Source organism: Athene cunicularia, assembly GCF_003259725.1.
Source record: "Athene cunicularia isolate RWA chromosome 1 unlocalized genomic scaffold, athCun1 chr1_part2, whole genome shotgun sequence".
NCBI classification, from domain to species: Eukaryota; Metazoa; Chordata; class Aves; order Strigiformes; family Strigidae; genus Athene; species Athene cunicularia.
Genome location: NW_020799092.1, coordinates 51,341,441 through 51,365,587, shown reverse-complemented (window position 1 = coordinate 51,365,587; position 24,147 = coordinate 51,341,441). Strand labels below are relative to the sequence as shown.

The following is a 24,147-nucleotide window of genomic DNA, read 5'->3' as shown; positions in this document are numbered from 1 at the left end:
TGCATTCTTACATTAAGGAGGTTTTTTCTTCCTGTGTGAGCAGAGATTTGCTCCTGCCCACTGCTTCCACCTCTGGCAGTTCTGAGCTCAAGTCACTGGGTGGCAGCTTTGCTCAGGCTTTCTCCGATGCAAAGGTGTGAGCTGTTGTGCTTTTGACAGCAGCAGCCCTAACTGCTGGGCTTGAAGCGGTGGAGTCCTATGCTGCCACCGAACCCTCCACAAATATAAATGAAAAAATTATTCCGTCATTAATATTAAAATTACTGGATATGTAATGCATGCTTTCTGTGCTATAATTTCCTGTTGATGAAGGATCCTTGTCTGTCTTCTTAATAATATGACTATTAATTTCCGTGACAGTGGAGATCAACATGCTGAAACTTGATACAGCCACGGTACTTCAGTTCTCAAAATAATACTAATATTGTTGTCACATACACATAATGGAATGCTAATCAAATTCGTGTAAATACGTGCATAAGTCTTCTTTCTTTAAATGGAAGCTTTGGTATCTCATCATTTGCTGAAGGCAAAATTAATGTGCATTACATTAGTACTAAACCTCATTTATCAAAAGAAAATTTGCCAGTGCTGTTTTGATTTCCTATGACAGGGATATTTAAAATAAATATATATATTAATTAGTTAAATATATATATTAATTTTGAAGAGTCAAGCGGAGTCTTTTGAAATCTTACTATTAAATTGTTTGCTTTTGACCATATATATGGTGGTTCCTCTGATCCTAGGTCATAGATGTATTGGTTGTTCCTCTGTTCCTCAGTCATTTGTTATTTATGGATCTGGGTTTTGTCACATGTATTTAAAGATTGAAAAGCTTACTTTTAATATATATTTTAAAAATATATAGCATCCAAATAAGTATATTCTTTTAAGTTTATTACAAAATATTCTCTTTAATATGGGAATATGTGTAACTTTTGTTTTATACTTTTGGAGCTACACTAGTCCAGTTGCATGGATAGTCAGGGAGAGGAACTCCATAATTTAACTGATTAGTCAGTTAATTAAAGTCAGAAACTTGTACATTCACTTAGGAAGAGTCCAAATGCAGGCTGTATTAGTCACATATAAACATGCATTTTAAAATACTTTCCATACCATCAATACTTCTGTTTGCTACATTGTTTATAGGTTGTGAACCTGAGGCCCTGATATTTCTCTCAACATTTTATCTTTATTAAACTAAATTAATTTGCCATACAAGTTTTCAGGAACTTAGCCTGCTTGCAGATAACTTTCTTTTATAACAATTAAAAGAAAGAGGAAGTGGTGATTGAAATATACAATAAGGCTAAACAATAAATTTTTACATAGAGACAGTTGACTTGTTGCTTGCTCATGTTTTCTCATATTAGCAGTGAGATTATCAAAATAAGGAAAAACTTTATTTGGGTACCTGAGACCCTTTCACACCTACCAAAATGCAAGCCTTTATCACCCTATCATATAATATCCAGATTATTTAAAGTACGTTACTGAAGTGGTTTGTAAATTCTGTTCTTGGCATCCAGTGTGTTTTTTACATCCCGCAGAAGATACTATCCTTATTTTTACATCAGATAGCTTCAAGTCTTCATGCTGTTTTGTGATCATAATTTATCAAAAAAAACATTCCATGGAGCACCACTCGAGATGTTGAGTTCCCCTCCCCTCTGCAAAAACAAAACCAGCAAAAAACAGAAGTCCAAAATGGTAAGTGCAAATTGGGAGTGACCAGGACTATTTCTAAAAGAAATTTGCAACTTGTTGCCTTTTTTTTTTTTTTCAAGATAAATGACTTTGTTTTTTCAGTTGTGAGAATTTTGGAATTCTCTTACATTTTTGCATGTCAAAGATTCTTGGTTTCTTTTGTTATGAAATTCACACCTTGCATTTTAAAAATATTGAAAAGTAGAAAGCAATCATTTTGTTCCTATTGTAAAAGGAAAAGAATCAAAGATGCATGCCCTCAAACCCTCTGCTGAACTTCTCAGTGGTAGTATTGTGATGATTAATAGTTTGAAGCATCTGAAGTATGAGGGAGCTGGGATTATGTAGCTTTCAGAAGAGAAAGCTCAGGAAGATCTTGTCAACACATATAAATACCTGGTGAGAGGGAACTGAGGAAGACAAAACCAGACTATTCTCATTAGCACCCAGTGAGTGGACAAGAGGTGATGGTCAGAAACTGAAAAATAGGAAATTTTGATTAAACATAAGGAAAACCTTTTCATTGTGAAGGTGTTCAGACATTGGAACAGGTTGCCTCAAGAGGCTATAGAGTCTTTTATATAGAGTTCTTCAAAATATTTGGAGTGAAGAAGGCCCTGAGCAACCTGTTCCAGTTGACCCTGCTTTAAGCAGGGACTTTGGTCAAAACACATCAGAGAGTCCTTCTGACGTCAACTATTGTGTGATCCTGTGATGGTTTAATATAGTTGTGTAAAAAAATACAGTTAAATTAAGTGTATCAAAGATGGTATTGTTTGTTGAAAGTAGGCAGCAGTATTTTGCTCAGCCAATACATTTATATTCTGGTGGACAATTATTTGACTAATGGGATATCAGCACCTTTCACCACAAGCAGAAACTCCGGTGTTTGAAATAACGATTTAAGGTGTTGGACAAAGCTTAATACCAGCAAGAATTATGTTATTTTAGGAAGTGTATCATAGAACTTTATGCTTTGTTCTTTATAATTTCAATCAGAATAGGAATCTTAACACTCTGAGAATTGTCAAATCACTTCATTTGAACATTTAGGAATAATTTACCTTACCAGCAGCTTTAATGATGGAATTTTTTTACGGAATTGGTAGGGAATCTTTTTTACAGGGAGTTCTCAGGAGAGAAGGGTGTCTTTGTTGATGCTGGACATTGCATAGCATTGCACACAACTAAAGAGCTCTGATGTAATGAGGAGCATTGTTCAGGATGATGCTGACACACCTGTGTCATGACTGCTACTGAGCAGGAATTAAGACCTGCTGAATCCACAGTGTGTTTTCCAGTGTTCATAGTTTCAGGGACATGGTACAGAGACAAACAAACATTTTCAGCCCAGAACTTGCAGGGCTTATAGCTCAGGCTCTATTTAGCTCTGAAGCGACTTCTGAATCCAAGCTGTCCGTGTATAACTTGTGCTGGTGTCCCTGCAACTATCATACAGTTAACCTTCAATAGCGTGGACTTCACTGAATTCTCAAAAGCTTTTTTTTTCTTATGCAAATATTATTATTCTTAACTTTATTCCTCTCCAAAGTACAGAAAGCTTTGTAGTGTTCTAGGACCGCATTCATAATATTCTGGAGACATGTGGCCAGGCAGTTACTTTACATTAAAGTAAATCATACATGGAAAGGCCTGTTTCTTCACTTTGACTGTAAAAGGTGGTTAGTTAGAATACCAAAATCCATGCTACAGATGTCCAAAATGGGTGAGATAAATTCTAGATTGGAGACAGCATTTGCTAAAAAGGAAGGTTCTCCTAAACAGCTGTTTTTGTAAACCACAGAGAATAACTTGGACTATAAAAATCCTATTAGAGGAGTATAGCTTAATGCCTGCTTGTTTTTTGTAAATTATAATTTGCAGTTCCTTGGCTGTACACGGTAGACAAAGGTGTTTTACTACATGCTCCTCCTTACTGTGTAGACAGTTTTATTGTATAAATATCTCCTTGTGCATTCCACAATTTTCTGCAGCAGAAAAGATATTAAGATTTTCATTTTAATTTTTCTTCACTGCTTCACCTGGCAAACCTCCTTGCACAGTGTGGAGTCTAGCTACCACTATATGACAGGAGATCAATAGAAACTTCAGGAGGAGAACTGAAAAATTAGAGAAAAGTGTTTAGATAGAAAGCTTAGTTACCCACTGACGAGGAAGAAGAGGCTGTGTATGGATTGGAACAAAACCTGGGAGACAACATCATAGTGAGCTCATACAGTACAATTTGATGAATATATGGAGGGGGCAGATGATTGTTCATGAAACATGGCCAACCAAATCAGCTGAACTACTGCTTTTTCTGAAAAAAAGTCGCAGGATTCTCCAAAGGCACTGTCTCAGTACGTTGCTTTCAGTGCCTTGATGTATTAGGGAGACACTTTAGACATGAGTGTGTTGGAAATCACATTTTTACTATGTTTGGGGTAAAATTAGAGGCTAGGGCCTAATAGTAACGTAGTGAGCATGGAATGAGATGGATGGAGTCAGTGGTTAAAAGCAAGGAGGGGAAGGAAAGAAGAAGACATAGTCTGATGGTGAAGCCAATGAATAGTTAGCTCTGACAGAAGCCTTTGAGGAAACCTATTATTAATCCACAGTGCTATTTCCAGCACAAAGAAACGTAGTATGTTTAGAGGATCAAGATATGCCAACTTCTATGCGAGACTTAAAAAAATACAATGCAAAATCAGTTGACTAATTTTATGTGCTTGTGAGACTTCACAAACTACCAGAATCCATATACCATCCCTAGTTAGGTAGCAGGAGCTCAGAAAGTCAGATGTAGGCACTACTCAGAGAAATGTAGTTTGCAGTGTGAATTTTCATCATCAGCTGTAAAGTTGTGAGCCATGAGTGTAAGTCAAAAAGTCAACAAGTATCTAAGCTTTTTCTGTTGTAGGAAATGAAATAACAGGGCATATTACCATAGGGATGATGGTACAGAGCACAGTGTCCGCAGGCATTCTCAGCGGTATGCTGAATGGGGAAGAATAATATATTTGTTGGAAACACTTCCCAGTCCACATTTCAGGGGTAGAATTAGCCCTGTACTTCCTTTACATATAAATATAGTTCACTGAAGGAATTGATTCTTCAGTGGGAATGACTCTTGTCATTATCCTGCTTGGTTTTTTATTTAGCCATAACTTCCATGTCAGCCATGACTTATAAACAAAGTGAGATAATCTCTCGTGTGAATAGGATTGAGACAGTAGAGCTGCATTGGTGGTGTTGTCCTCATGTCATCTCTGAACTCAATATCAGGAAAGCAGCTATAATCACATTAACATTAACATCCGTCAACAGTTGTTGGATTATCTGTTCTACTTGCATCTACCACATAGCAGATCTTCTACTGGCAGGAACAAAACACGTGAATTCACTTAGAGTTAATAATTTTAGGTACAAGTAAGAGAAAAAGATGTTTTAAATTATTACTAGCTTTGGAAAAGCTGATGTCATCACTACAAGTCCTATCTCTTCCACATTACTTCTTTATCGATTCTCTTATCATCTTACCTCCACTGTGTGTTAAGTAACTCTGAAGCTCAGATGTCTAGTTTTCGAACCTGAATTTAAAAAGACTCTGCTTACCAGGTTCATCTATTTCTGTCAACTTAGTTTTATTATTACAAAGGGCTTGTTAGCTTCATACAAATGTAAGTTCTGTTATTCTCTCAGGTCCCAACAGAAGCAGATTCTGCTTTCAATCAGAGGACTAGATTCCTGTAAATAATTTTTGATCACACAGGGGCATGTTCTGATGGTTTTCAGTAATTTAGTGCACTAGCAAAGGTGATAGTCAGAAGAGAACAGTGAATCTCAGAAACAGGTCATACAATGCTATTTTTACATCACTATTAAAGCATAAATATAGGGCTCATATGATGAAAGTCTTTGCTTGAAACTTGGTAAATAACTGAGTGGTGAACCACAGATACCCTTGGAACATCCCTGAGTACTGCTATCACTCTTTCCAGTCTGTGATTCAGTTTTCTCTGAGTTAAGGAAGGCATTTTTAAACTTAGCCAAGCTGAGGTTTTTGAATGAAAGCATACAGTGCATTCATATCTAATTTGTGGACAGAATTTGCTGATGCCCATATTCTTTATTTGCTTTGTAAGCTCTTCTTTTACCACCAAGAACTTAGGCTTCTTCTGAGGTATGGAGAGCTTCATTACCAACTGCATAAAACCTTGTTCTACAGGAGACCTTACAAACCAACAAGATACGATTCCACATCTATGGGTTGTTGATTTTTAAATCATGTTACATTTCCCCATCTGTTTTTCATCATTAGATTTTAAGACCAAGTTCCCATATGGGAAATTAATGGTAGAAGAAGAATATGGGCACATCAATAATAAATATAAGGTATTTTAATTAAAGTGCTAACATAGGAATTAATGAGTACTAAGACTATTAAGAATTTGTAATCATTTGTTATTGAAGTAATAATATGATTATGAGAATTATAAATTTATGCAGTTTTTCTAAACCTTGTTGCTTTGCCCAACCTTCGCTTATGTGTATTTGCAGATCAAAGATCAAAAGCAATGATCAGAGATTCACAGGCAGTATCATTCTTTCTAGGATGACATTTAGTGTTAATAAACCAAAGGTTTATACACAGCACCCAGAGAATTGTTTGTCTCTTCTGTTAAAACCAAAACCAGTAAGAACAAAACATAAAAAAACCCAGAAACTGCAGACTCAAGGAGTTTGGACTTCTGCAGCTTCTTTGCTGTGTTTTTTTGGAGGACAGAGGAACACGTAGCCACTGTCTGTGCTCCAGTAGAAGTACTGACACTCCCATCGATTTTTCTTTCTGAAAACTGTTGACAGCATTGATTAGCCCACTGTAGACAAAACATGTGACTAGTCAGGCAGCCAGCCAGTGTTCACTTATGCAGTAATCCCCACAGTTTTTCAAATCCCTGCAGTAGTCCTTGAAGGCAGCCCCCCTGCAGTTTTGATGAATAAATTGTGGGGGCACCTACACAAAAATGCCACTGTCCCAGACTCACCTCATGTCTGTATCCTGATTGCACTTTGGAAAATTAAATTAAAAGCCCTGTCATATCAGTCTTGAGGAAAAGTGTGGAAAAAATAAAAGATAGGTATCTGGGCATAGTTTAATAATAACTAAAGGAGAAATGTCAGAAATATATCAAGAATATTGGATTGTTCACTGATCCAGCTAATCTGTTTGATCATTACTAACAGCACTTGTGTCACTCAAAAATTGAAAAGTAAGGTGTAACCTGCATTTCTCTGACCCTGTGAGGCAATCAGCTGAAGTATTGCTAGCCAGAATTAAGCAGTGCGCTTGTTTCTCTTTTTATCCAATCAATGGTTTACCTCAGTAATTTCTTAAAGATGTAAATTCTTATGTTGGACCAGAAAAATTGGTATTAAAAGATTTCAGTTCATGCTGAAATTTTGTGCCAGCAGAATTTGAAGCTGGCATCCAGAATCCTCACTGGAGTTTGGAAAGCAAAATGATAGTTTTATCTGGCTATTTTTATTTCCCCTAAATATAGACTCTAAACTGGAATTCTAGTTTCAGAACATTTGGAAAAGATTTAACCTTGCTTTTTTCCTCCTCTTCTTCAATCAGGAAGCATAAACTAAATGACATAGCTTTATTTCATTTCTTCAGAATGTCTAAATGCAGAGATGCTAATGACAGCCCTTAATATTTGTGATTGTAATGAAGGTCTTTGCTGTTCTCTAGAACCTTCCATGATGATGGCACTAGCTATTACACCTAAATATTTAGCAGTTTCTTTTTTATGTACCATTTTGCATCTGAATACCTTTTGTTCCTGCATGTGAAGGTTTCAGGATTGCAGTGAATTATCTCAGTGTTTGAGGGTTTTTTTTTCAAAACTGTATTTCTGAACAATCTGTGGTGGGTTAGGAAATCTAAATGTTGCCCCTTTCAATATAGTGTGGTATAAATAATCTATTAATCTTTTATAACATTTTGACTTCCATGAATCAGATATATTTTGGAGAGAATGTTGGTTTTTTTTCTGAAATACCTTTAAGACTAACACATGTATAACCCCATGATTTAACCTCGTAATGTTTTTTTTAATAAAATGTAGGATAGATAAACCAAACATTTCAAGTGTGTTATTTTTAAACATTTGTATAACTATCTTTATTGACATAAAATGTGTTTTTCATTAAGAATAGCTGTGGTGTATATAGTCGTCTCTCTTCTACTCCTTGTTTTACAGATGCACATCCAGTTGCTCAGTGGGTTCACAGAAGTGTCATAGGACAAAAATATTGTATTCCGTTTGCCATCTGTACAGCCACATGTAGCAGCAGACAGTGGACCTTACAGCCATCTAACAATATAGCTATATATTTTCCTGATAGTCTAGCATTGGTGAAGAGGGTATAAGCCTTGTTGCATGGTAGACTGCTTCCCTGAAGGTCCTGGTGCCAGGGAGCAGCGCGGGCTGAGCTGGGGTGGATAACGTGGGCAGCAGGGCAGGGGCCTCGCCATGAGAGCCCTGTCCCACAGGGCCCAAGGATGAGGAGCAGGGCTGGGCTGGTGGCAGCAGCCGGGGCTGGGCCCAGCCCAGGGGTGGCCGGGCAGGTCCATCATGAGGAGGTCAGACTGGGAAGTGGCTGGCTGCTCAGCAGGGCCCATGGCTGGGCAGGGCTGTGCCATGATGGGAGCTGTACTTCTGGTAAACCCAAAAGGCAGCATTTCAGCTCAACACGATGTGGCTCCCGCATCAAGGTGTCAGCCCTGGCTGAGGCCTCACCAGGTTGCTGTCTGGGTGCACCCCATCCCAGGTCACCAAAGGAAGGGACTGCCCTGGACTGTGCTGACTCAGAGCCAGCCTGGAGCCCCAGCAGCCCAGCCCCCTGCCATGGGGCTTACTGTTACTGCCATCGTCCTGCCCATCACCAGCACCACTGCGCACTGCGGGGGCAACCTTTCCTCTAAGGAGCTGTGACACATGTTGGACATTATTGTTTCTTCACAGTTGCTCCATTTTAGTATCTCTTTGGTGCATCTTTATTTAGGTTGTGATTGCAGCCTCTCCATGATCAAAACGTTCACACAGCTTTAGGCTTGTAAATTTAAGCTCGTAAAGGAAGAGCTAAACAGTATCCTCCTCTATTAGTAGGCCTCCATGACATGTTATCATGCAAACATGCATTAAAAAGCAATTAATGGTGCAGAAAAATAATTTGCTGTTTAATGATTCTTAACTAAATTTAATGTTCAGATACAGGCTTCAAAAAGTAAAAGGAAGATGTTGGCTTAAAAAAAAAAAAAAAAACATTTAGTAAGGCATCATTTTTTTTCATGTCTGGTAAAGAGCAGCAGCAACTCCTCAGGAAATACAGGACACTTTCAACAGCTGTCATATAAATCAGCTGTATCTTTGAGGGTGATCCATTCTCAAAGTAAACACTTGATTATTTAGTAATAGCAACCACTGTATATCAGTTGGGAGGGATGTGTAGACACGTATCACATAGCTGTACAAGGATGTTTACCAGCTTCACTAAGTGCTATTTTTGTGACAGATTAAATCCAACGGTGAGCTGCTCATTAAAAACGTTCAGCTGCGGCACGCAGGGAGGTACACGTGCACTGCTCAGACAATTGTGGATAATTCCTCGGCTTCAGCTGACCTTGTGGTAAGAGGTAAGGTTTTCCAGGTAAAACAGAAATGTGGCTGGTTTTCATCTCGACAGTCAGAGTGTTTCTGGTTGTTTAGAATATGCTATTTCTCAAGAAATGACAGAAATTAAACAGAACTGCATGAGCATGCGAAGTCCTTAAAGTCTGCTTAGGGTACTGATTCTGTTCCAGACATTTAGAGGTCCAAGTGAGTGTGTGCTTTCCTGAAAAGCAATGAAGATTTTTGTAGTATGGGTATTTTCCTTATGTTAAAGTAATTTTAAAGACAGTTTAATTTGGTGTTCATTATTAAAAACAGATTTTGAGTATCATTTCAATGTATCCACTGTATAACATTTTTAAGAAGCCACTATTCTTTAATCATAAATCTTTATGGATTAAATTATTGTGTATAATGCTAAGCCTACATTAAAAGGATTCCTAGTTTTCAAATTACAAAACCCAGGACATTTGGGGCTAAGGTTATCACTCTATTATTAACTGATTCATGTCTATTAAGTGTTACTGCAGCCTCAAAACACTGTGCTTGCTCATGCAGTACATATCCTACACAATCTGTTACAATGCATAGTTTCAATAGTGTGAGTTACTTCATGTCCTTTCACTCTGTTTTGTGCGTCCAGGTATAACACGTTCTGAAGTGCTAAAGCTCTGTAATGCTGACAATTCAAAGCAGACTTAACTTGTACTTGGACCCATATTGCTGTCATGTTTTGCTCCATGTTCCAGTTATACTGTAGATCTGTACAGCCGCCAAAGTGTAGCTTGTGCCTAAATTCTGAATTTCTGTCATCTGGGGATGTTGTGGACTTGAATATTTCTGTATTTATTTTTTTGCTGGATGTTAACAGCCAGTGAAATGTCATTAATTTTAGAGGAAATGTTGAAGCAAATATGGTAAGTGGTGAAACTGCAGAATACACCTTCAAAGAAAAAGAGAAAGGTCTGTTCATGTGCCTTAGTATCATGCAAGCAATTCATTTTAAAAATAGAGACGAGGTGTCTTATCAAGCTTCTGATTATCCTTCCCACCCAGTAATTAGAATTAGAATCATTGCTCTGAGGTTATGTTTTGGAAGAAATTAACATTCATTTTATGCTCAGCATTTAGATTTAATATGATGAACACAGTTCTGCTTAGTGATGAGTAATTCTCACTACCATTTTTGTCAGTGGAAGACTCAGCATCTTACAGCGGCAAGGTTATGTATCTGATGGAATATGACAAAGGGGACAGTATAGTTTCACTGCATTGCTATAAAGAGGCAACAGCAATATGTGAAAACACAGAGCTAGGCTCCTGAGCATCTTCTCAATGAAGCAGTAAAGGATAGCCACTGTTCATGCAGACACGTAAGGATATTTTGTCTGTCCACAAAACAATTCAACAGCTCATATGGATTGTCTTGTGTGATCTCAGAGTATTAAAAATGCTGTCGTGTTCAGAATTGTTAGTGATACGAGTACACTGAAGACTGTCAGGCCCCTGAATGCACCAACAGGCCTTAATGGCCCCGACCAGCCTCACCCAGCACAGCCACCCATGCAACTGCCCGTAAGCCCTGGATCTCTATTTAGCTCAGCCCTGAACCTTCAGCCCTGACTGGAGCTATGTTACAGACATGCCTGCTTCCAGCTCTGTCTCTGGCCCTGCCTCCTCAATGGGCTTCAGACCTATGCTGTAGGTAGCTTGTCTCCTGGATGGACTGCTTGGATATGTGTAATAGTTTGTCACCTGGATGCACCTGATTCATTGCTTGTGGTACCTAGGGCTGCCATATCAGCACCCAGCTCTGCCCGCTATAGTCAGGTTGTGCAGAACTGTGCCCCACTGTTGAAGGAACTGCCAGCCCTGGGGCTACTCATGGGTTCTGGCTCAGCTTTCCTGAGGGAGCAGCTGGCCCTTGGTGTTTCCTGCCACGTGCCATTTTCAGCAGCTTTGATAGTGAGGTGAGAAGCAGTAAGAGAGATATCCTAAAGAAAAGGAAAGAAAGATCTTGAGGCTGGTGAACCTTTCCATACCTTCCAGCTTGAGGGCTTCTGGAGTGAACAGTCTTGCAGGAGAACAGGTCTCTCAGGCCTTACCTACCTGAGTCCTTAGGGCTGGGCTAGTAAGTATGCACATTACCAGAGTGGAGAGATGACTAACAAGCCTCATCTTAAAAATCAGCTCTTAGCAACAACTTCTACTTTGCACATCTCTGTGAAGAGTAAGAGGCTGTTTCCACATGCAGTGATGCATTTAGTCCTTACCTTGAAAGACTCTTGGAGAGGTCCAGAAACATCTAATTAGTAGATTAGTTTTCAATGACAAGATATGAATTTTAGTAGAAGTTGGTTATAAACAATCCAGTAGTTAACTGATGTACATTTTTCCAAGGATACTAAATGTTGACTATATTCTTGGGCCTTAGGATAAGAAAGTCAGGAATTTGGTTGTTGAAGTCACAGTCCATAGCCCAATATATTGCGTAGAGTCGTCATGCTTATTTCTTTTTAAACAATGGCATATATATTCCTGAGGAACCAGTATAAATATGAATACTTTTGAAGTCAGTAATGGAACTGCTTGCTTATTAGAATAATAAATTCATTGAAACCTAGGAACAACAATATGTGATAGTATCTTTGCTTGATTCAGTTAATTTCATTTGATTCCTTTTGCTCAGATTTATGGAGAAAATAAAGAGCTCAAGAGCTGAAGATACATTTGGCACACTGTCTGTTTAGATCTGATGTAGAAAGCTCATTCCATTGTTTTTGCTGAGTTGTTTTTGTTTTGTTTTTCTGTGGTTTCTCTGTAAATACTGCAGAGAAATATATCCTGTTTCTTCTTGTTGTTGATGGTTTTTTTAATATGCTCTGGGACTTGTTCAGTCAGATTGTTGGATAATTACCTGAATCATGTTGGCATATTATTATCTCTGAATGTGGAATCAGAAAATACTTCTCAATAGTTCTAATGCATTGTCTCTTGTTTTTACACAACAGTTAATATATATCACATAACGTGTATCATCTAAAACAGAAGCATAATAACAAAACCAAAGCAGTCAGTAGGAAAAGAATGATCTGAAAATACCTATAGGCCAAATTTGTAAGTAGGTACTAAGTTTTGGGTTACAGAATTACTGTACGTTTGAGGGTTTTAGCACAGCTTACTGAGCATTGTGGTGTCTTTTACAGATGAAGATTCCTGTACTCACATATGTATGTGCTTGCATCATTCTTTTCTTAGCTTTCTAGTCTATGAAAAAAATCACCTGTGCCTGTTGATCTGTACATTTTAGCCTCTCTTCTGGGGAGCAATGCACAGCACAGCAATAATAAAAAAGTTACCTACACAAAGTAAAGGTGTGGGATTAGTGGTACTTAGAAGAAAAATTTTAAAATTAAAAAAATTAATTTAGAAAAAAGCAAGCATTCACTTCAGCAGGTTTTGTCTGCTATTATTGTTCAGGAGTAAATCAGATGAGGTTTGGGAAAGAAATGTTATACCACTTACTAGGTTTAGTGATATACCTGGAAAAAAACAGTCAAGTTTTAGGAACAGAAGACTGTCTCTTCAGATAAGTACAACTAACAAACTTAAAGCCAAATATGGATTGAGAATAATTGCCATTATTTTGAGCAGTTAGTTTGAGCAGAAATGGTATTTAATACTTGAAAAGCATAGAGATGAGACTGTGAACTAGTTTAGAGCAAGCAAATTCTCCCTGTAATGATTTAGCTGGGTGTTGGGAGCATAGTAAAGCCAACATCTGTTAGTTCATGAGTTTTTATATTCATTAGAGCTATGAATTTTGAAATCTTCATAAGTATCTTTTGAAAATAAAATACTCTTTAGATATTATTTTATAGGTCCTTTTTGATTATCGAGACTGAAAGGGCAGATGTGGAATGGCAATTTTGTGAAAAATGTTTTCTCTTTGACAGCTTAGTGCTTCTGTTCCTTTGTGGGCATCTTTGTGGGCTTATTGTGGTGCACAGAGGTTGTTTGATTTCACCCATGTAGTTTGCAAGACTCCTTTTAGTTCAGTGAGTGTAGTGGATTCCACATTTTGGCATGGATTTTTGAAATTCTTGTTGGGGAAAGGCTTTTGTTGAACTGTAGAGAAACATTGTCTAGTTCTGCTTTGACTCAATTTATGTTAGTCTGGAGGAAATCTGAATCTGATGATGGGTTTACCACATTGGGGTAATATGAAGGTCAAGAGAAATGAGGTCTATAGAAATGTCTTTCTTTTTATATGTCTTTTCCATATAAATTCCAGTCAGGGACAATATGGCACAAGCAAAAGTGTAGATTAAAGGTGGGCCCACAATAAGGTCATCCTTAGGTGGAATTTAGGAAGGAAGATTTTGTGACTTATTTTTCTGAGTATTGCTCAAAAAAAGAGCAGCAACAGTTTCAAATTATTAAAAAAATCTGTATTTTACTACTTGGGCAGGAGTTCTGTAAGTTTCCTCTGAATCACTCTGTGAGTATTAAAATATGTATATACATTTTCAGTTTGTTCTTAAGTAGAAAGTGAGACCCAAAAGCCTTATATCTTAAAAATATAGGTAGGAGATTTAGTGAACTTTCATTTTCATAGTATTTAATTTGTGAATTGAACTCCCAATCTTTTTTTCTCAGGTCCTCCAGGCCCTCCCGGAGGTATAAGAGTAGAAGAAATTAGAGACACTGCTGTAGCACTTACCTGGAGTCGTGGAACAGACAATCATAGCCCTATTTCTAAATACACTATCCAGTCAAAAACCTTTCTATCTGAAGAGTGGAAAGATGCCAAAACAGGTAAGAGTAATGCCAGAAGTAATAAAGTCAGTAGGTGTTAAAGTGTTTGATTGTTAGAAAGCTTGGCTAATCAGAAAATAGTCACAATAAAAGGAAACCAGGGATGCTGTTAATGTCTGCTAAAGGGTTTGGGAGCAGGTACCATTCTGTCAGTGTATTGTCAGCAGATTTCTTCCCAGAACTTGGAGGGTCTAAACTGAATATTGAGAAATATTGAAAAGAACAGGCCAGAGTTTTCATCTGTTTTTCACCTCTTTCCTTGTTGCTTGAAACATTCTACATCAACTACTAGAATCATAAAAATTTAATCACAGGTTAATTTGGAACACATACAGGCGTCTTCATTTCTGTATTTGTTATGCAGGAAATTGATTAAAACTTTTTCCTGGGAGCAGACTTAAGTTCCAGTTGGGTTAAAACTGGCACTCCTAGAGAAAACATAGCTAAGATTATCCTTCTAACCACTGGATGTCATCGTTGTGCCACATAATTGCAGCTGAGGAGACACCTACCTGAACACGGGGCATGCTGATGTTTATTTCTTTACAAGATTTAACATAAATTCATAACATGCATTATGAAAATAGTGTTAAACTACTAGTATCTTTGAATGCTTTATGAAGGATAGCATTGCCACAAGCTATACAGAATTGTTCTGTCAGTATGATTCATTATGCTACCATAATAAATTATAAATTACATGCTTTTCTGTGAATTAGGGCATCACATACCCAGCATTTCTAAATACTAAGAATATTAACAGTTTCAGCTATTGTCTTTCATTTAAGTTGTCCTTTGAAACTACAGAGATAGTTGTCTAAGAAATAGACTTTTACATACTAATCTGAAAATCTGTTAGATTTTTAAAGTAAAAAGTTGAAAATACTAGGCCTACTTTCTTAAATCACATTTCTCTTCTAGAATATGTACTATATGTAGCTTCTTTGTATATAATAACCTCCAACAGCCAGCACCTTTATATGAGTTAGTTTGAAGTAGCTTGGAAAAGAAAACTAGAAGGTTCCCCAGTCACTTTCTATCTCTTATATCTTTTTAATAGTTTCTGTAGAATAGATTTCTTTGAACTTTAAAAAAATAATTACTGTAGAAATTAGAGCTCTTCAAGTAACTGATGATTTGCTTCATTAACAATATATACAGGAAGGAGGATCTTTTTAGACCAGCCTCTGCTTTTTTTCAGGATAAATTATATTTTATTTTCTGTTCACCGTTTTTCTTTTTAATTAAAAAAAAAAAAAAGGAATTGGAAAGAAATGAGGTTATAGGAAGAATTTGTAAATGGGGTGGCAGCTGTGATCCTGCTTCCTTTTGTGCTGCATGTTACTGGAACTAGAAATGTGTGTAGGAGATACAAGTGTTGGATTCGGATCTTCTCTCTGTCTGGTTCAGAGCAGACCCTTGAACCCATCTCTCTCACTTCTCAGGAAGCTTCCCTATTTGCAGTGTTATAGGCACGATGGGATATATTTCTCTTCATCTCTTCAGTTCTGCTTCACGGAATTAATGAGATAGTCAGTGGGGCATGCAGTCAGACTTCGAATCTTATCCTGTAGCATGTTGGTGGGATTCACATCTTGAGTGGGACAAAGGAGGAGTCTAGATTGTTGAATTCCTTTTTTAGGAATCTCGCAGGAAAGATATAAATTATTCATTTTTGAAAGTTTAAATGAACTATTCTAGCATTTTCAAAATCATTTCTTTTTCATTTGAATCACACTGAGTAATTTTGATTAATAGAGGATTCCAGCAAAAAATAGGTAAAATCGCCATAGCAGCCATCACTGGCACAACTGCAAGCTTTTGTTTAATTTCTGAACTGCCCCCAGTTTGGCTCGATGTTCACTTTAATATGAAAGAAGCATGATGAACAGTCCAAATTGATCTTTCATCAGTGTTTAGGCTATCATTTAATGCTGCTATGTGTGGACCAAAAAAATATAATTTGGCATCGCACTTTGGAAATGTTGTTGTTATTATTGCTACTACTATTATTCCCAAACCAAGTCACTCATCTCAGGTTGCATAATATTGAGTGTGTTCTATGAAGAAAGTGTATTCTACCTCACAGTGTGGAAATACATATGAATGGGTTATGTAATAAGTTGTTTACATTTATGTTACTCTTTCCAGTTAAGGGGATCAGATTCTCATCGTGTTGAGTATTAATAATTATTCTGGGAATCTGTGGCACAGTAAAATTAAATTAAGAGATTGAAAGTAGCTCAGAAGAAGGAATGCCAAATTTATATCCTGGATTGGATGCCATAGGCAGTTTGCAATGGCTCTGCTGACAACAGAAAAATAATCTGAGTAAGGATGAGGGAGGGTGGTGTGCAGGTGGAAAGAAAATGAAGTGTTTTTCTTTCTCCTTCAGGGCCTCACTTTGGAATGAAAAATTTAACGTTCATTAAGTAGAGGAAAGTTGTGTTGCCATCCAGTGCTTACTCTGCCGTGCCTGATTTTTTTGCAGCCATTGCATTCATAGTTTAATTCTAAATCAGCTGCCTTTCTAGTGCAGAATATCTCATTTCTCATCTCCTTTTGAACCCAAGACTCTAATTTGACAAACAACTCTTGGCCCACGCAATAAGTGAAAATCTTCTGTCTTTCTATAACTCTAGACAGCTTTAGAAACAGCCCCTGTTTGTGATTTGTAGACAAAAAATCATGTTACGCATTTTATTTATAGTAAAGAAGCTCATCCTTATGACAGTAAGTCTTATTGCAGGAATTACAAGAACACCTAACCCTTGTTGGATCAGAACTAGGTAGTAAGTTGTAACATGCTCACTAATAAGGTGCACCAAATTATGACTGCATTTTATAAACCACTCTTTATCAATTGATTGTACCGTACATTTGCACATGTCTAGCCCTTTTCTATATCATGATTTTTTATGTTACTGTTTTTGCATTCCATATTTCTCATTACATTTCTCTGTAGGTAAAATGAAATTCTACGACTACAATATGTAATTAGTAAGGATACCTCATAACTACTTGTACTTCTTTTGCTAGTTTGCACCCAGTTAAAACAAGTCAATAAGGGTTTATCCAAGATAGTGTCATAATTTCCTAATTCCCAGTCACCGCCATGAGTACTCTGTTAAATGTGGTATTTCTAATGCACAACATCAAGTTTCCTTCAGTTGGTTGTGTGTGATTGCAGAACAGCGGTAGTTTTGCTGAAATCAACCACATTGTTGGCTGACCTTGTAAAAATGCTGTTTACTAAAGCAATTTCTTATTTTTTTTAGAACCATCAGATATTGAAGGAAATATGGAATCTGCTACAGTGATTGATTTAATTCCGTGGATGGAATATGAGTTCCGGATAATAGCAACAAACACTCTGGGGACAGGAGAACCTAGTATGCCATCACAGAGAATTAGAACTGAAGGAGCTCGTACGTAAACAGAAAATGTCAAGTTTTTTAATGTACTTCCTAATTTTCACATTTTTTATTAATAAATTTTGTAAATTTGGGGGTTTATTTGAAAAAAGCACTTTATAAAATGCAAGTCTAGAGAATGTATTTTCAGCCACCCACTACTGTAGATTTTTAGTAAGCAAATACCAGACTGTCTAGATGTGATATCATCAAAGCAGACAGAGAAGAAACATCGTGATATTTGTATTGACAAATTTGTCTCCATTGCTGACACAGAATCATACTATATCTTTCCCTCATGGATAGATACATCAGTCAGGTTGTGTGTGTATGAATGCATGCACATGCTTGGGATCAGGGTACAGGACTTGGGGAAAAACACGCATGTGTTTTAACAAGGAAGATGCCTGTTTGCTATTTGGTTTGTGTTCTAACTAAAGAATACATGACAGTATGTGTGTTATAGTGGATGCCATTAGAAATTATAGAAAATGCCATTTTTCTGTGATTGAAGGTTTGGTCTTGTGTCTTATTCCATGTTAAAGATGTGACATTATCTAACACAACATATGCCCTTATCAGAATAATTGCTCTGTGTTAAAATCTCAGAGCATATTTAAGGTTATCCTTTAGGCTCAGGCATGTCCTTTTAAAAATGAGTTCTCCAAAATGAGGCATTAGACTATTCAAGATAATACAGTCTGGTCTGACTGTATAAAGGAGATAACAGCAGTGTTCTAGGAGGTAATGTATCACTGCAAAAAAGACTGTATCCAGCAAAACCTGTATACCAGTATATGTTCCTTCATATTAACACCCATATGCAGCCTAGATAAATTTACAATTGTTGTCCCATAGCTCGAGACTTGAAACTAAAAATGCAAAACCAAGGTGTAAAAATTAATTTTTGCAATTACGCTTGCTAGGTCATTCCTTTGATTTGATAGTTTTTTTCAAAATAAAAGGTATTTGCATTGCAAATTTCAAAGCATTTATTAAAAAGGACTCACATTTGGTCCATTAAAAATGTTGTTGCTAGGGGAGAAAGGAAATATAGATTGGTTGAATTAATCTGGACAGGGAAGGAAAAACCACAGAACTTTAATACTAAAGTAAAAGGAAATTACTATCTATAAAATCGACTATTAGCATCATAGGTTTTATGATTCAGCAGCTGTACTTGAAGGCCCAGAAATCTAAATGAGAAATCTACACATGCTTCTTGCAGTGCCTGGTGCACAATAGACCTTCTTTAAATGTCAGAAAAGAAACAGAAAGGGAAGGGAAATAATGCTCACAGGTGGAGTAGTGATAGTGTCCTGCAGCTTGCAGTGTACCATGTTTACGGCATTTGTTGTAGCCTCCCAACAAATGGCATATCCTCCAGTTTTGTGGCAGGATGCAATGTCTTTGTGAGGGGTTGTCTGTTTAGTCTTTTGTCTGATTCCCCATGCACAGCACCATTGTCATCTCTGGCAAACTGCAAGACGTTTTTGGTGAAACAAAGCAAAATGTTAATGTAGTGTTCCTAGGCATCAGTAAGAACTTCTTGCCATGCCAAAATAGAGTGTAAATCAGTTACAGCTTGTAGATGAGCTTCTGTGCTCCAGTGCATTTTCTGCTAGGAGCTGGAATTTGTTATGAGCAGCAACAATAGGATTTGGGTTCACTGTCAACTTCCAGGGTACTATAGAACTAGTACTGTGTGTACATTTTCATGTAGATCTGAAGAAGATAAATACTTCACTGCACAAACAACAACCCGTATCCACACATTGTAGTTGTTTTTGACATTTATTGGTGTTAAACAGCAACAAACAGTGCTGTGTCTTTGTTGTACTGTATGAGTGACAAATAATGTCTGTTAAATGTGACCAGTGTCTTTTTCAGTTTTGAAGTCTCTCTTGTAGATAACTGTAATTTCAGTAATTATTCAGTAATCTTACTATGCTAAGAAGGTATGCTATGATTTTTCTTTTTAATGAAATCTACTTGCTTCAGCAATAACACATTTCACAGTGATTTCTTGAAATTTAGTGGAAAGTCTGCTTTTATGTGTTTTAGCTTCTGGAGACATTAGAGTAATTGTCTAAGTATAACTTTACAAATTAGTAAACTAGTCTTAATGGAGAGAGAAACCTGGGTTTAATGGTTGAGAGAATGAGGGAGATTCTCTTGAAAAGGGTGGTTTGTAAGACATTAATTAGACAGGCTTTTTTTCTCTTTGGAAGCCTGTGTATCTTCATTGACTACTTAAGCTTTCTAGCAAACCTCTGCTTCTAACTCAGCCCTGGAGTTATATGCTTATCTTAGTGTGACTACTGTGTATTTCAGTAATAAGAAGGTTGAGTAATAAGTTCAAGCTTCCTTTTGAGCTGCATGATACATATGTTTAGTCTCATTCTCTGCTAATTTGTTTTCTGGAAGGCCACAAATAAATAATGCAAACCATGCACTGAATGCTGATTTAAATTTCAAATTTATTGTTATGTATTTTTATCCTTTCTGAACACATTACTTCTTCTCTGCTTTGTGTTTCTCCTCAGCTGATCCTCAGAAAAGGCCTCAGCAAACATCTTAAATACTGTGAAAGCACTTAGGGGGTATCCCCTTACTATCTTGTGACATTCGCTGATTAGTGGAAAAAATGTCTGATCCTATAAGAATTTTTAACACAAAGAACATGTTCATATAGATAGGTCATGCAGCTAATGCATGACCACCTGGAGCATATTTAATGGATAAAATAAAATTTAAAGGCCATCATTTCCCAAGTTTTCAGTGGTACTTTGTGTGTCCTCCATATGGAGTGACAGCAAGTAAATATACAAAAACCATAGAGGATAGCGATACAATCCTCACAGTGAAAAGAGTCATACAGAAATGAGAATACAGGACTGATTTGTAATGGAGTCCTTGAGAGTTTCCTGCTTTGCCACTCAGCTGTGCAGTAATGATAGATGGACAGATTTTACTCCATTACACAGAATATCAGTGTAAAATGCAATTAGTAACAGTATTACTAAGTTCTATGCCAACTTTGCTTCTGAACATCTACTTGTTCTGAATATTCCAATCAAGAAGACGTGCCAGTAATCTAGAATAAGATTACAATGCCAGACCATCAAAGATATATCCATGGATTTAACATTACACATTGTGAGTAAATACAGTGAAGTAAAGAGAACCAATCAGAGTCTGGTAAGGTAAAAATATCTGCAAATCCTAGGTACTTGAGCCCTTGACATACCAACGCCTGAGGAAGCACAAGAATAATACACAGTGCTTCTCTTAAGACATATGGGGAGTGTTGCTTTTCTGAATATTCAATTAAATATTTGTAGAGAATGTGGTTGAAAAGAAGAATGATTGCTAGCTATGGTTAGAACTGGCGTGTTTCCTGCAGCAGTAGCTGTACATTAATCTTGGCAAGACCACAGACTCTCACAGCTATTACAGACTCTCATTATTTTAATTGTGTGTGCCACATGTGCTCATTGGCTCTGCTGGCAAAAAGAAAATACTAGTATTTTCACTAACTACATACTTTGTCATCATTTTTCTTGTCTATTCTATTTTTCTAGCTCCTAATGTGGCTCCTTCTGATGTTGGAGGAGGCGGGGGAAGCAATCGAGAGCTGACAATAACATGGATGGTAGGTATTGCACTGAGATGGCATAAAACCTATACTTCCTTGTGTCTGGTGTTGCTTTTCCTGAAATGCGTGGATGGTTTGTCACTGGCTCCTGTGAGAGCAGGATTTCTACACAGTATATGTAGCTTTTCAGACTTTTGTCATAAGAATACATAAAAAGGAATGAGCAAGACAATATTTTAGATGTTTATGTATTGGACATTTCTAAAATAGGATCCAAAGCCTTCTCTCAGTGTGTTTCAAAGAGATTGAAACACATACTGACTATGATAATGCATTGATGTAACTGCATTTGAAAATTCTGTATATTGTATCTTTCTTTGAGCCTTTTTAAACATTACGATCTGAATAGCATGCAGATTTGATTACTACCACTAAAAGTACAACATCTTAATTATAACTTCAGTGTGCTGTGCACAAATTTGCAGGCTTTGTAAAAAAAAAAATAATCAAAAACCCAAAAAACACCCTACTTTGTCATTCTGTGAACTAGCCTGTCATTAACTGGGGTTTTAAGGAAATTCTTGTATATTGACATTTTATTAGTTTTATTTTGTGCTAATGTGACTGGTAACACAAAATAATACTGTCTCATACCACAATTTAGCCATTCATTGATATACACATACTGATGTTGTTCTTTTCCTCCAAACCATTAATTTTTCTTCAGTGATTATGTATTAAGCAAAACAAAGAAAGGGGAAAGGGACAGGGATAAAATGTTAATCACAAAAATAATGGAATGAAAAGTTAAAAAAATTATAGTGTTATCAAAAGAGCTTTTCAGTAAGCAAAGTCTTTTGAAAATTTCATTTCTGTCATATACTGTAGATATTCAGTCCATGATATTTTCTTTAAAAAGTCTTGTGTGTATATATATATATATAAATGCTGTCTTCATTGTGTTATTGAGGCAATGGTTTTTAAAGTTTACTTATACTGGGGGGAAAAAGATGCTTCTGAAAACAGGGAAGAAGAGAAAAGGGACAAGATAAGAAGAAAGCAAAACCCAGAACAAGAAGGGGTAAGAATTTATGAGCAAAGTTGTTGTGTAGGCAGAAGTTGCATGGAAGAGAGTTGAAGTCTTCTGAAGGGTATTTGGGAAAGCTAGGGATGAGAAATAAAGCAAAAAAAATAGCTATCTAATTTATGTCAGAGCCTATCAGTATCCAGCAAAAACAGATACAGAAGAATTACCTCTGGCAAAAAAAGATGATTAAATATTATGCTTGAAAAAATTACCAAGTTTATCTTGCTAATGACCTCTCTGTTTACCTTCATAAGTCTATGAGGCACATAAGGCACATTACACCATTTGTATCTTTCAGGGAATAGTTTCAGATGTAGCAGTTTTTTCTTGTGGGAAGTAATATAAAGATGATATAATTCCAGCAACAATTTTGTCATTATTGTGTAGGGATCCTCCATACGAAGGTACAAATCTTAATCCATATGCCTATTTTTCTTTTTTTTCTTCAGGATGATCATTCTCATTATGACCCCAAAATAGCCATATGTTTGGGCTAACACATTTGGGCTGTTCTGGGTTTGGGTGGGTTTTTTTAATTCAGTTCAAAATCTTAAATCCTAAGTATTTTAGCAATGAGTTTACCTAAATAAAAACTCTGTAAGTTTCTGAAAAAGAAGATCTACACTTCTATTAAAATATACTGAAAAGGGTATTTCTTCGTTCTAATAACGACAGGCTAGGAAGTAGAGTATCCTACTTTTTTTCTATTCTGATTTTTTTTTTTTTAAGAGCAAAAGGCAAATAAGAACACATGCAGTGGACAGTTGCACAAGACCTAGATTATTCTATTAGTTCTTCACTAGTGCTGTCTTATGCAGACTTTAAAAAACTACAGAGCTGCTTCTTACATTGCATATAAAGACCCATACTTGTGGCATTTTCAATACAGTGAAAACTTCACTGTGACCAAGTCAAAAAAAGAAATTTATAACCAGAATAGTGACTACTGCAAGATCTGAAGTACAAGATCGTTTCAGTCTTGCCTATACACCCAAGTAGATTTATATTCCAATTATTTCTCTTACCGAATATCATGCTTTTTACATCTGTTCTGTAATGAGCAGCTCATTTAGTCAGACAAATTAAGCACAACTTCAAATATTTATTTCCCAAGAATCTTCCACTACTATGTCTAGCAAGTGTTTTTGAATAGAGGCATTAGATTTATGGAGCCTGTCTGACAGACAACAATATATCTATCTGTAAGGCTAAGATGAAGGTGTATATTGATTCACCCAAATGTGCTGACATTTGCATATGCTACTCAAAATAGAGCTTAATTAAGAAGAGAAGAACAAAATGTATGGCAGGTTCACATGTTGCTGCCAGCCCCCTTTCAGCTTTTGCTATGTTTCATAAGCCAGGTTGAATGAGACAGCCAGAGATGCAATCAAAGCTCTTCTCAGTCTTGTTTTGAAAGAAGACCTGAGAAACAGAGCTAGGAGTGGCATGCCCATTCTTCCTTATTTTTCACCATTTGTCTTTCTCTCTTATGTTTTGTTTTTCAAAGATTTTAGTGGATACTACAAACTATTTGGCCACTTGGAGGGCAAACTGCTCTCAAAATTCTATTTAAGACCTTACAGAATATAATTTTTAAATGCTAGTCCTGGCTTTGTAAAGTTTGCTCTGGCTGAAAATCATTCTGAGACTAGGGCTGTATCCAGGCTGCTTACTTTGGCATATGAGATACGGTTCTGGTTTATTTTAAGCAGCTACATACAGTGATCAATTTAGAAGACGAGCTATCAAAAGTGACCCAGTCCGTGAAGTCTTCCACTTTTGAATTGCAAGGTTCCCTAAACTTAGATACATAAAGGTACATTAGCTGTTCTG

General features: G+C 36.7%; 1 protein-coding gene across 1 annotated transcript in view; it reads left to right on the top strand.

The window, feature by feature from the left end:
- Positions 1-24,147, top strand: part of CNTN1 (contactin 1) — a 225,865-nt gene that overhangs the window by 165,086 nt on the left and 36,632 nt on the right. Inside the window, exons 15-18 of the mRNA XM_026863717.1 lie at positions 9,298-9,418; positions 14,055-14,213; positions 17,492-17,641; positions 21,211-21,281. Coding sequence (XP_026719518.1) covers positions 9,298-9,418; positions 14,055-14,213; positions 17,492-17,641; positions 21,211-21,281 — 501 coding nt within the window. The remainder of the gene's footprint in view (positions 1-9,297; positions 9,419-14,054; positions 14,214-17,491; positions 17,642-21,210; positions 21,282-24,147) is intronic.